Genomic DNA, 13,471 nt, shown 5'->3' on the forward strand with positions numbered 1-13,471 from the left:
CATCTACTCTGAGCAGGAGTAGCACTGGATTGGACAGAGTCCGCTTCTAGCCTTTAAAAACTGTCACCAGGCCACATAACCTCTCCGCTTTAAAACTGTTTTTCCCACCCACTTCCCGTCAGAGCTGAAGTTCAGCCTGAGCCAGCTGGAAAAGTGATGTGATCTTTGCCAAAGGATCATGTGAGGAAGTTGATCCTCTTCCCGCAACCAGGCCTCCCCACTCCCAGCCCCCCTCATTCTCTTACCACGGGTCAGTCTGCAAACCTGAGTAAACTTTGCCTGAGACAAACAGCCCAGATTTTCCACTGCCTGGCTAGACTTCCTCAAAACCAGCACAGCATAAAGCCAAGCAGCCCGCGGGCATTCGTCCACTCGGTTGCAGTCTTTGGGTATTTTAAAAACCAGCTTCTGCCCTTGCAAGAGAACTTTGGTGGCTGAATTTTAACTCAGGTAAGGACAGCTGTAGAAGGGATGGGGTGACTGGTCTACCAATTTCGATTTCTGCCTTTTTCAGTCTTGATTAATATTATTTTTAATGCATTTTAGCATGCATTTCAACTGATAAACATATTTTTGCATGCAAATTTTGCCTAATATGCACATTGTTTGCAGGGAATTTGACATAATACATTTGGTTGCAGTTTTCACTAAACTGCATTTTTATTCACATGAATTCTTACTCATTTGGGAGATTGGGGTTGCATATCATAGAATCATAAAGGACTGTGAGGATTATCTAGTGCAACCTGCTGCCGTGCAGGAATATGAAGCTGTCCCTTATGGAGACTGAACCTACAAACTGGGCATTATCCACACTATGCTCTACTAACCGACTGAGCTACCCAGCATCAGAGAACTGCATTGCAAAATCTGGAGAGCGGTGATTTTTGAAGGATAGCTGTGTCTCAGTTTGCGTGTTGTTTTGAGAGAAGCACAAATGATGTGGGTTTGCATTGAAACATGGGCCAAATCAAAGATGTCTCCTCCATCAACTAGATGACCCTTCTAGGCTGGGAAGTGGGTGGGAAAAACTCCATGATTCTATGATCTATGATCCCTTCATCCCTTATTAAGGCTCAACCCTTCCTATAGGGCAGGGGTAGCCTATGTGGGGTCCTCCGAATGCTGCCTGATGACAGCTGGCATGCACCCTAACCAATACGGCCGATGGTCAGCGATGGTAATCTAGACTCACATCATCTGGAGGGCAACACGTTGGCCATCACTGCTACAGACTTGCGGTGGTTTGTCAGTCATCTAAATCAGGCATATAATGGGGGGACCTTTGGTCCTCTGCAGATGTCGCTGAGAGACTCCCTCTCTGGCAACCTGGAGATCTGCTGACAGTCAAGCGTCAACAGCACTGAGCTAGATAGACCCAGTGGCCTAACTCAGGATAAGGCAGCTGCTTCTTATGTTCCTCTTTAAATCAACACTTTCTTCAGAACCATGGGGACTAGAATCTTACTTTATTTTGGGGGGTGGTAGGAATAAAAATCCTCTGAAAGATCCCCTTTAGAGGGCCCCATCCTGTCTCTAGGAAAGCTGTGAAAGGCTCCTGTCTGACGCCCTGAACCTACAGGGTTCCACTGAGATTTAGCTTGCCCCAGTTTTTCGGTCTTTGGTTTTTCTTTTTAACTCCCTACAGAGTTGAACAAAGGTAACCAGATCTTGGTTTTGCTGAAAGTGATGACGTATGGCGCTGTTTAGAGTATTAATGGGAACCAGCTGTGGCGCTGCACGTGACTCTTTTATCTTCCTAGTCCTTTGGAAGGAAGGGTTTTGGGGAGAGAGAAGGGGGTGTTTACGGAAGGGGCTGTGGAAGACAGAAAAGTAACTTGTTTTCAGCAGAAGTGCCGCCAAGGTAGGTTTTGGAAGGCAGGAGTCCAGGGCCCCATGCAGCAGAATGAGGGGGGACCCCAAACTTCCCAGGCCCAGCTCACTTCTTTTGAACTCAGCAAACTTTACCAATCTAAAGAGCCAACCTCTCCTCCAAGGAGTTCAAGACAAGCATACATGGTTTTACCCAGTCAACACTCCTCCCCGTGTTACACCTTAAAACAACCCAGTGAGGTCAGTCAGACTGGCCGATGAGGACTGGCCAGAGGTCCCACTCTGAGCTTCCTGGGTGGCTGGCTGGGTTTGATCCTGTGCATCCTTACTCCCAAATCATATCCAGCACCCATTAAAAGTGTGTGGCTTCCTGCAAAGGATCCTGGGAACAGTTGTTTGTTCCGGGTGCTGGGGTTTGCAGCTCTGTGAGGGCCCCGCTACAGTCCCCAGGATTATTTGGGGGAAGCAATATGTGCTTTATAGGGACTCGGCTGGCGCTGTGGTCTAAATCACAGAGCCTAGGGCTTGCTGATCAGAAGGTTGGCGGTTCGAATCCCCGCGACGGGGTGAGCTCCCGTTGTTCGGTCCCTGCTCCTGCCAACCTAGCAGTTCAAAAGCACGTCAAAGTACAAGTAAATAAATAGGTACCGCTCCAGCAGGAAGGTAAACAGTGTTTCCGTGCGCTGCTCTGGTTCGCCAGAAGCAGCTTAGTCATGCTGGCCACATGACCCGGAAGCTGTACACCGGCTCCCTCAGCCACTAAAGCAAGATGAGCGCTGCAAACCCAGAGTCCACAACTGGACCTACCGTAACTGTCAGGGGTCCCTTTACCTATATGTGCTTTAAATGGATGTTGTTGTATGTGACCCGATACTTTCCTCCCTTCCTCATCCTTGCCCTCCTTTCTCCCGTTCCAGGATGTTGTGGACCACCTTCATAATAGCTGCCCTGTTGCCAATAGCCAAGGCTACTAATGGCTCTCCTGACGGAATGCTGGACTCTCAGTGGGAACTCTGGAAGAAAACCCACAGGAAGGAATATAATGGCAAGGTAGGGGGACTGCGCAGCAAGGCGGGAAGGGGCATTGGCCCTAGCTGGTTCTCTCCCAAGGCAAGAGCTGCTGGCCTGTTCAGAGGAAGGGCGCCAGCTCAGTGGCAGAGCACCTGCTTTGCATGCAGAAGGTCCTTAGTTCAATCTGTGGCATCTCCACGTAGATCTGGGAGAGATTCCTGGATTGAAATCCTGGAAAGCCTCCTCAAATCTTTGCGGAACAACTCTAGTGGTTGCAAGATGGGCTGCTTTTTTTTTTTTTTTTTTTGCAGCTTTGCGAGGAACAAAGATCTACCTCTCTGGTGACACATTACCCCACTGCTTGGCTCTGCTGGCAACCATTTGTTCAGGGAATACCTGAAATTGTGCCCTTTGCACACAATAGAAACTCTTTCTGCTCCCTGCAGAACAGCAGGTGGTCAGGTGGGGTCCAGGTGAAACCTGGCTGGTGGCCGCTTCTGTACCAAGGGCCACCAGGGGTTGTCCTGTACATTAAGATGTTGAACTAACCTTTCGTCTTTTTGTAACCTACAGATGGATGAGGTCTCCCGGAGGCTTGTATGGGAGAAGAACCTTAAATACATCAACACCCATAACCTGCAATTTTCTCTGGGAAGGCACACTTTTGAATTGGCTATGAACCACCTGGGAGATATGGTAGGTGGAAATTTGCTGGCGACATCTCTGCAGTGAAATAATCCAAAAGTGAAGATTGGTAACCTTTTAACTTGGGCAGGGCGGGGGGTGATGGTGGTAACTGCCAATATTTTAACTGACCATGCGAAAGGCTGACTTATTTTTACATCCACCTGCCTCCACTGCTAATCCGGCTTCACTTCTGTTACCCTTCCACCACCTCCTTATAAATGTCTCCCTGGCCTCCAGTTTCGGGAAAGCCTAGTAACCTGGGACACCTCTAGAAGTTCTTTTTACAGCACACATGTGACGATTCTTGCTTATGATGAATATCCAGGCTGTGACATGTGATCCTAATTTCAATACTATTTGCACCTGCAAGCGTTTGAGGTGGTTACACTGCTTCATTTCCAATCAGTGCGTATCCCTGTAACTTCTTGCTGAAATCCTGTAACTTTTCATACCACTAATGTTCTGGTGTTTCTTTCGGGTTATTCTGTCCCCACACCCTCTGTTGCGCTATTAGCCTGTCTGGGCAACAACAGCATTTAGGGGTAATCCTGTTGCGTGCCGCTTAAAGACTACAGAGTTAAGCAGAATATAAATAGTTGGGAAAAATGAAGAATGCAACTCACAGAGTACAAATGCATCCATCCACCTTTCGCTCGCTGGCTGTTTTTCCTTCTCCAGACCAGTGAAGAAGTTGTTCAGAAAATGACGGGGCTCAAAGTCCCTCCCGCACGCAAGCCCACCAACGACACCCTCTACATCCCAGACTGGGAAAAGAGGGTTCCTGACGAAATGGACTACAGAAAGAAAGGCTATGTTACTCCCGTCAAGAATCAGGTGAAAATCGTCATCTCTTTTTTCTGTTTACAGCTCCTTGCTGGGTCGGTGGGCCTTAGAGCATACCTGCATGGTTTGTGATGCTGTTTGCTCCTTCCCTTTGGTCCATGGATCCCACTTTAGACAAAACGAGGGCCTTCTTCACACACACACACACACACACACACACACACATACACACACACACACTGCACAGCATACTCAAACTCTGGAATTTGCTCCCACAAGAGGTAGTGATAGCCACCAACTTGGATGGCTTTAAAGGAGAATTAGACAAATTCACAAGGCACGCGGGTGGCACTGTGGGTTAAACCATAGAGCCTAGGGCTTACCGATCAGAAGGTCGGCGGTTCGAATCCCCGCGATGGGGTGAGCTCCTGTTGCTTGGTCCCAGCTCCTGCCTACCTAGCAGTTCGAAAGCACGTCTAAGTGCAAGTAGATAAACAGGTACCACTCTGGCAGGAAGGTAAACAGCTTTTCCGTGCGCTGCTCTGGTTCGCCAGAAGCAGCTTAGTCATGCTGGCCACATGACCCGGAAGCTGTACGCCGGCTCCCTCGGCCAGTAAAGCGAGATGAGCGCCACAACCCCAGAGTCGTCCGCAACTGGACCTAACAGACAGGGGTCCCTTTAGCTTTACCTTAGACAAATTCACAAAGGAGGATTTTTTAGCTATTGTGTGTGGATGGTTGTGTCTTTATGCTCCTTCAGAACCATGCCGGGCTCTTTCGGGAGGAAAGACACAAATATTAAGCACAAATAATAATAGCTGTTATCCTGTTTGGGGAGCCATGATAAGGACTCCCAAATGATAAAGATAATAAAGAAGAATTGTGTTTTGAGAGCCGTGGTAATGATAATAGATGCTAATTCTGTTTTTGGGATCCATGGGCTAATCCAATCATATACCCAATGCAGAGATGCAGAAGGCTTATCCACCCTGGGGCACAAGCAAGGCCAAATAGCATACCGTTTGGGGGAAAGGCTGTTTTCATCATGACCGCTTCTCGTTTTGAGTTTATTCCCCCTTCTTTCTTGGCAGGGCCAGTGTGGGTCCTGCTGGGCTTTCAGCTCCGTGGGGGCCTTGGAGGGGCAGCTCAAGAGGAAGACTGGCAAGCTGCTAAACCTCAGCCCCCAGAACCTGGTGGACTGCGTCACCGACAATGACGGCTGCGGGGGCGGTTACATGACCCACGCCTTTGAATACGTGAAGGAGAACCGAGGCATTGATTCAGACGATTCCTACCCATACATTGGCCAGGTAATGGGAAACCTGAGCTCCAAACCAAACTCTGTTGCTCCTTTGTACAATCTGTCGTGTTCTGTATTCACCCTCTCCTGTTCGTCCACCTTGCAGGATGAAAACTGTATGTATAACCCAACTGGTAAAGCTGCCAAGTGCCGTGGTTACAGGGAGATCCCCGAGGGGAACGAGAAGGCCCTGAAAAGAGCTGTTGCCCGGATAGGCCCCATCGCTGTGGGCATCGATGCCAGCCTGGCCTCCTTCCAGTTCTACAGCCGAGGTAAGAGAGGGTGGACTTCTGCAGCAAAATGGCAAACAAAAATGCATAAATTGGGGGAAAGTCAGCATAAACGTCCATAGATTCATGGCAATTACATAGAGAAAGGCATAATATTTGGGGGGAAGGCATGCCAAACTGTATAAGGCAAAATATTACACAATTATTTTTTAATAATTAACTGCATTTATAAGGAGCTCAAGGCAGCATCTACGTAGTTCTCCCTCTCCTCATTTTACCCCCCACAACCCTGTGGCTGAGGGGGATGCTTAACCCTAGACTTCCATGTCCTAGTACAGTGGTGGCGAACCTATGGCATGGGTGCCAGAGTGGGCACGCAGAGCCCTCTCTGTTGGCACGCGCCATCACACCAGCAGTGCCGTTGTTTGGGGTTTTCAAATTGGCCAGCAGCTTCCCCCCACACCTCCTTATCAGTAAACTGCTCCTGGCCAGCCGGCAGCAGTTTAGAGGCAGTTTATCTCCCCAAAGCAGCTATATTCCTGCCTCCCCGCCCCCCTGCCCCCCGCCATTGGTGGGATTTTTTTACAGCCAGCAGGCTGTAGTTCATGTGATTGGTGGCTTTGTCAAGGGTTTTCGTTGATCGGTTGCTGCCTGCGATCCTTGAGATTTATGTGTTGTTTCTGCTCCTTGTGCCATAGGAAGCGTTTATAATTCGTGTGAGTGTTCTTCTCCCCCCAAAAAACAACTGTGATCCAAGCCCACCAAAAGCTCTGCTAGTCTTGGCAACCCTGTTATGTACTGAGTTGAATAGGATCCAAAATGCACCAGTCTGATTGGTCCTAGAACAATAGGATTGAGATTGCAGCAGTCTGACTGGTCCCAGAACAATAGGATTGAGATTGCAGCAGTCTGACTGGTCCCAGAACAATAGGATTGAGATTGCAGCAGTCTGATTGGTCCCAGAACAATAGGATTGAGATTGCAGCAGTCTGATTGGTCCGCAGGAGCCACCCAATCCAGCTCCAGGTGGAAGTGAATCCGCATTCTGATTGGCATACAGGAGTATCCCAGAATTAGCCAATCACGTGGGGCCCATGTAAATAGTGTATATAAAGCAAACGTTTTGGGGGAACTGCATTCCTCACTACTATGAGCTGAATAAAGAGCATGAAAGTCACACTGGACTCCGAGTATATTTCAAAAAACTCTGGGCAATGCCCTCCCCAAGCTCTATGTGTTGTTTCTGCTCCGCGTTTATAATGCGTGTGAGTGTTTTTCTCCCCACCAAAAAAAACTATTGTGATCCAAGCCCCTCAAAAAAGCTCTGGAAGTCTTGGCAACCCCCCCCCAAAAAAAACTCTGGAAATGTCCCCCCAAACTCTATGTGTTGTTTCTGCTCCGCGTGCCATAGGAAGTGTTTATAAGGCATGTGAGTGTTTTTCTCCCCCCCAAAAAAACAACTGTGTTCCAAGCCCCCCCTCAACAACTCAGGGCAGCCCCCCACTCATTTTATTACAGTATATTAATTATTATCCCATATTAAATTGCCGTGTTGGCACTTTGCGATAAATTAGTAGATTTTGGGTTGCAGTTTGGGCACTCGGTCTCCAAAAGGTTTGCCACCACTGTCCTAGTATGACACTCAAAGCTTCACAACAACCCTGTGCAGTAGGTTAGGCTGAGAGGCAGTGACCGGCCCAAGGTCACACCCAGAGACCACCATGTGGCCTAGTGGAAGGATTTGAACCCTGGTCTCTCCCAGGTCCTAATCCAACAGTTCAACCACCACACTGCACTGGAGAAATGCACAGTACAATTTTGGCATTTTTTCTGCAAGGTGGACATTTTATTTTAAAACACATATGCACTAAGGAGGCACTAAAACCGACTAATTTGTCCATCCCATTTTAAGAAGAGTTTGCGATAGGCTAAATTGAGTCACACCCTGCCCCTTCTGGTTTCCTTAGGTGTGTATTACGATGAGCAATGCGATGCCGACAACATCAACCACGCTGTCCTGGCCGTGGGCTACGGGACTCAGAAAGGCACCAAGCACTGGATTGTTAAAAACAGGTATGTATCTGGAGTTTTCTAAAAGTATGTCCAAGAATGGTGGGTTTAGGGCGCTGTGGTCTAAACCACTGAGCCTAGGGCTTGCTGATCAGAAGGCCGGCGTTTCGAAACCCTGCAACAGGGTGAGCTCCCATTGCTCGGTCCCAGCTCCTGCCCACCTAGCAGTTTGAAAGCACACAGTGCAAGTAGATAAATAGGTACCACTCTGACAGGAAGGTAAACGGCGTTTCTGTGCGCTGCTCTGGTTCGCCAGAAGCGGCTTAGTCATGCTGGGGGACATGCTATAGGCTCCTTTGGCCTATAGAGCGAGATGAGCGCCACAACCCCAGAGTCGTCCGCGACTGGACCTAAAGGTCAGGGGTACCTTTACCTTTAATAGGTGGCTAAGAGACTTTAACTGCGAGGCTGGAAGGACAAACATCCACCATCTATCAGCCAGTGGCCTGAATATCCCCTTGCCCTTTCTATATTTAGACTTGTGGCTTGTTAAGGACTTGCTGGGAATTGTAACTCTGAGTGGGGTAAACTACAGTACCCAGAATCCTTTGAGTGAAAGAATGCGCTTCAAATGTGCTTTAAAGATACAGCGTGTACAGAGCCTCAGTATAAGGTAGATTCCTATGTTTCTTCCACAGCCAGAGGCAGGGATGCTTCTGAATACCAGTTGCTGCAAACCACAGGAGGGCTCTTGTGCTCAGGTCCTGCTTGTGGGTTTCCAACAGGGATCTGGGTGGCCGCTGTGAGAACAGGATGCTGAGCTAGATGGCCTCCCAGTGGCTTGATCCAGCTTTTCTGATGTCATAGAATTTTAAAAAATGGAGTTGGAAGGTACCCCAAGAGTCATTTAGTCCAACCCCCTGCAGTGCAGGAATCACGGCTAGATCATACATGACAGATGACCTTCGAACCTCTTTTTTAAAACCTCCAAGGAGGGAGAGTCCACCCCCACCTTTCGTGGGAGTCTGTTCCGCTGTCAAACAGCTCTTACTGTCAGAAAGTTATTCCTGATGTTTAATCCATGCTCCATGTGGAAGCCCTTTAGAAATTTGAAGGTGGCTCCTCTCAACCAGGCTAAACATAACCAACTCCCTCAGCCGTTCCTCATAAGACTTGGTTTCCAGACCATTGATCAGCCCTCCTCTGAACATGTTCCAGCTTGCCAGGTCCAGAGGCAGGCAGTCTAGATTCCGAGGTTCTTGGGGGCCTTCGGTCACTGTGAACACAGCTTGCTGGACTAGATGGGCCCCTGATAGGCTTGATCCAGCAGCCGGCTCTTTTGTACTTATGGGCAACTGCTGCACATCAAAATTGCATCTCTACACTCCTGACGTTCCTGGTCCCAGGCGATTTTGGCTTTTGAAAGCAATCACCACTGCTGGCAGGAAAGAGCAGATGAAACAAAACAGAAGTGACATCTCAACTGTCTGGTTAGCTGAATTTTCTAATGTGTTGGCTGACAGAGAATGTTCATACACGTTCTTACTCTTTCTTTCTTTCTTTCTCTCTCTCTCTCTCCTCCCCATAGCTGGGGGGAAGATTGGGGCAACAAGGGCTACATCCTGATGGCCCGGAATATGGACAACGCCTGTGGGATTGCCAACCTGGCCAGCTTCCCAAAGATGTGACCAGTCCACACATGCACTGCCACACCAGAAGTGGCCCTCATGTCAGCAAATGGCTGGCTTCCTGAGCTGAAATTACGGAGCACTAATAAGGGACTTCTGTGAAAGCTGTTTTGCTGCAATGATATAGGCAGTCGTCTGTGACAGCATATTAAAAGGCTTTCTTTCATTTTCATTTTTTTTTTACACAAAATGTCTCTTGGTTTTTCCTCTGCAAGAAAAATGGGAAGCTTGCTAATATTAGGAACACATTCTCTCTCTCTCCCTCAACTTCAATGCCAATGCAGAATCCAGCATAGATTAATGGCGATCTTTTTATTGAGCTGATTCTTGGCTCCCAGAATGAAAAATTTTCCAACGCGAAAGAGCCAGGGTCTCCACACTTGGGTATTCCTCTCTTATCCAGGCAAGTGAGAAGTGTTTTCAGAGTGTAAGGACACATCCCAGCAAGGCAACAACCTACAAGGGGTGGATGCAAAGCAAGGGCTGATGAGGGGCGTGTGACTTGGTCACGAGGGCCAGATAGAGAGGGCCGAAGGGCCGCGTTTGCTCACTGCATCGGAGCCTGAGGTTCCACATGCCTGGTGTATGCAAATCAGGACCTCAGAACATCCTCAAGCAGAGAAAGCAGGAAGGAACACACAGAGTAGATTGCTCAAGCAAGTGAGCCAGGCCACATCCTCCATGAATGACCAGTCCTGGTGAGGTGGAGCCCACAGTCAGGAGGATGCAAGATCCAGCAGGTGTGCTAGGTCATATTTTGGGTTTGAAGCAGCCCAGCAAAGTTCAGCAATCAAGTAAACAAAGGTGGTCAAGGACAGAACTTTGTGGGATCCAGAGAAAGCCCTAGGAGCAGGTGACTTGCTCCAAGCAAGTCTCAACTGAATCCTTTTTATACACGACTACTCCATGAATGCTTTTTGTGTGCATTATCTGCTTTGGCCAGCAGGGTTAGGGGAGTGTGAGGCCTGGAGGTGAAGAGGTGGTCCTTCAATGAAATCTTGTTCGGGGGCAGCAGTCTCTGGGGCAGGGAGGGGGGAAGTGGTCTCAGGTTGACCCAGTCGCTTCCCCTGTCTTTCTACGTATCTGGATCGCTGCTACAGCTACAAGTTGGGATCATGATAACAAAGAGGAATTGGGGTCCGGTCCATCTAGCATCCTGTTACCAGTTCAAGTCAGCCAGATGCCCCTGGGAAGCCGCCAGAGCAGGGCACCAAGGCACCAGCTGTCACCTGCCATGTGCCTGGTATTCAGGGGTATACTGCATCTGGACTTGGAGGATTGATTTCAGTCTTGGCAATCGGCAAAGGATTTCCATGAATTGGCTCAACCTTTTGGATTTTTGAAAAAGCCATGTAAACCAGTGGCCACCAACCAGGGTGGGGTGGGGTGATTTCCCAAAACTAGCAATGCCTTTGTGTCAAAGAGCTTTCTCTTGTTCTGAATTTACTAGCAATTAGCTCAGTAGCAGAGCTTCTGCTTTGCATGCAAAAGGTCCAATGTTCAATCCCTGGCATCTCTAGGTGGGGCTGGGGAAATGTCCCACCTGAAACCCCAGAAAGCTACTGCCAGTCACCGAAGACAATGCTGAGCTTGTTGGACAAACCGCCTGACTCAGCATAAGGCAACTTTCTTAGTTCCTATTCAAACTGGCCATTTCTTCAAAACCATGAGGACCGGAATCTTCTTGTTTTTAAAAGGAAGGGCTGTAGCTCAGTGGTAGAACACCAGCTTTTCATGCAGAAGGTTCCATATTCCAGTGTTTTTCAACCTTTTTTGGGCAAAGGCACACTTGTTTCATGAAAAAAATCACGAGGCACACCACCATTAGAAAATGTGAAAAAAATTAACTCTGTGCCTATATTGACTATATATAAAGTAATTCTCTTGAATTTTTCAATTTTTCCCACGGCACACCAGGCAACATCTCGCGGCACACTAGTGTGCCGCGGAACAGTGGTTGAAAAACACTGCCATATTCAAATCCTTAGGGCTGCGCTCCTAAGTGAGATTCAAGTACCAGTCCTGAACATGAGTGCGAAACAAGCATGCCATTCTGTCCTTTACTGCAGGGAGCAAAACCTCTAGACTCGGTCCAACTTGGCCTGGCTTTTTGCAATGTTTATTATGTATTTTTTTAAAAATCTATAGCACTATGTCATTTAAAAAGAAACCAAAGCGGTTCGCAGCAATGAAACATAAAACCATAAAATAATTTTTTAAAAAGAAAAGAGAGTTAAAAATAGGCATCAATTAACCATTGTGCATGGCATATTCTTAATTTCCTGCATAGGCCTGGCAGAATAGAAAAGTTTTCAGCGGGTGTTTAAAAGTTGGCACAAAAGACAACTTGGTTTCTTCTTGTTGTCAAATGAGCCTTGCCAACTTGGGGAACGACCAACATCACTCCTGCTGATGATCTCGGTGATTGAGCTGGGATATAGAAGGGTTCAGGCGGTCCCTGAGGTTTCGTGAACCTGAATTGTTCAGGCCTTTGCAAGTTACGGTAAAACAAGGACTTTGAACCTTCTGCATGGGTGCAGAAAGCATCAGTGAGCCCAGGAAAAGAAAACTGGCAGCAGCTGGGGCCAGTTTTGGTTCTCCTTTCTGGTGATTACAGGAAGAGCATCAGCTGAATTTTGTGGAGTGCAGTGACTTGGGAAACTCTCAACTCAAGAGTCAGGCCCCAGTGCATATGTGTGGGTGAAAGCGGACCTTTCGCTGTGGCAAGTATCAAAAACCACTTGTTCCCTCAGCCCAGCTGCTTCTTGTACAGCAAAGCCAAATTCTTACAGGCTCTGGGTTCAACGTGAGCTAGCTCTCTCGCTCTCTCTCCACGCCACACTAAAATTAAACCAGTTTATATTTTCATGGCCCACCCAATTCCAGGGACTCCTTCCTACTTCAGGTTTTTGTGAGGGGCTAGAGATCTTTTATAAAGGATTCTCCACATTCCAGCAAAGCCAACTGACTCCTTGCCTGACCTCCTGATTAGTTTCTTTAGCTGTGATTCCTGCACTGCAGGGGGTTGGACTAGATGACCAATAGGGATTCCTTTCAATTCTATCATTCTGTGATTATAAGCTTGGGAAGCCTGGCTGGATCAGGCCAAAGTGGGTATATGTTACTCAGAATCCTGCTTCTCACAGTGGCCGATCAGATGCCTCCAGAAGGCTCACCAGTGTGGCTGGATGCAAACAACCTTCTCTCACTGTCTCTCCCCAGCAACTGGCATTCAGTGGTAGGCTGCCTCTGGACCTGGAGGCTTCACATAGCCATCATGACTCACAGTCTTTGAGAGACATCTGCATCCTAAATTTGTGCCTTCTGTACATCAACAAATATAAAACTAAGAACGTGGCATGGAAGGAGGAGGGTCAAGGAAGGGTCATGGCTCAGTGGAAGAGCACAAGGTTTTGGGTTCAATCCTTAGTGTCTCCAGAAAGGGCTGGGAAAACACCTCGTCTGAAACCCTGGGGAGCTGCTGCCTGTCAGTGTTGAAAGCACTGAGCTAGATGTGCCAAGGGTCTTATTCAGTATAAGGCAGCTTCCTCTGCTCCAAACAGTTTGACTCAGGGAGGACAGATCTGTTACTGGTTACTTGTACAGTACTAGTAACTTTACTTGCTTTACTCAGATTAGAGATGGGGGAAGAATTTGGATTGGGTCACATTTTTCGCTGAACTCCCCAGGTCACACTTCCCAAACTTAATACACAAACTGAGATGCACCTGTCCTTCAAAATCTGCCCATCTCCAAATTTTGCAGTGCAGTTCTCCAATCAAAACTGTGTGCATTAGGGGAAAGTATCTGCCTACAAATTCAAATAATATTGGGAAATGACCAACAATGCATTGTATTATGGAAAATTGTATTTTAAAAATGTATGTATTAAGAAAAATGCTGACAGATATTAGTGAGGACTTAAAAAA

The 13,471-nt window shown here is 47.8% G+C and overlaps 1 protein-coding gene across 2 annotated transcripts; it reads left to right on the forward strand.

The window, feature by feature from the left end:
* Positions 1 to 210: 210 nt before the first annotated feature.
* CTSK (cathepsin K) lies at positions 211 to 9,714 on the forward strand. Of its 2 annotated transcripts, none has more exons than XM_033174465.1 (8): positions 211 to 450; positions 2,751 to 2,883; positions 3,418 to 3,540; positions 4,210 to 4,365; positions 5,406 to 5,624; positions 5,721 to 5,886; positions 7,812 to 7,917; positions 9,443 to 9,714. In XM_033174465.1, the coding sequence occupies exons 2-8, from the start codon at positions 2,752 to 2,754 to the stop codon at positions 9,540 to 9,542; spliced, it is 1,002 nt and encodes a 333-aa protein (XP_033030356.1). In that variant the 5' UTR covers positions 211 to 450; position 2,751; the 3' UTR covers positions 9,543 to 9,714. The 2 variants fall into 2 exon arrangements, with proteins under 2 accessions (XP_033030356.1, XP_033030357.1); XM_033174466.1 differs by lacking the exon at positions 211 to 450 and adding an exon at positions 1,799 to 1,859 and having other exon boundaries at positions 2,746 to 2,883.
* The last annotated feature ends 3,757 nt before the right edge of the window (positions 9,715 to 13,471 follow it).

The sequence above is a fragment of the Lacerta agilis genome, chromosome 17 (genome assembly GCF_009819535.1).
Source record: "Lacerta agilis isolate rLacAgi1 chromosome 17, rLacAgi1.pri, whole genome shotgun sequence".
NCBI classification, from domain to species: domain Eukaryota; kingdom Metazoa; phylum Chordata; class Lepidosauria; order Squamata; family Lacertidae; genus Lacerta; species Lacerta agilis.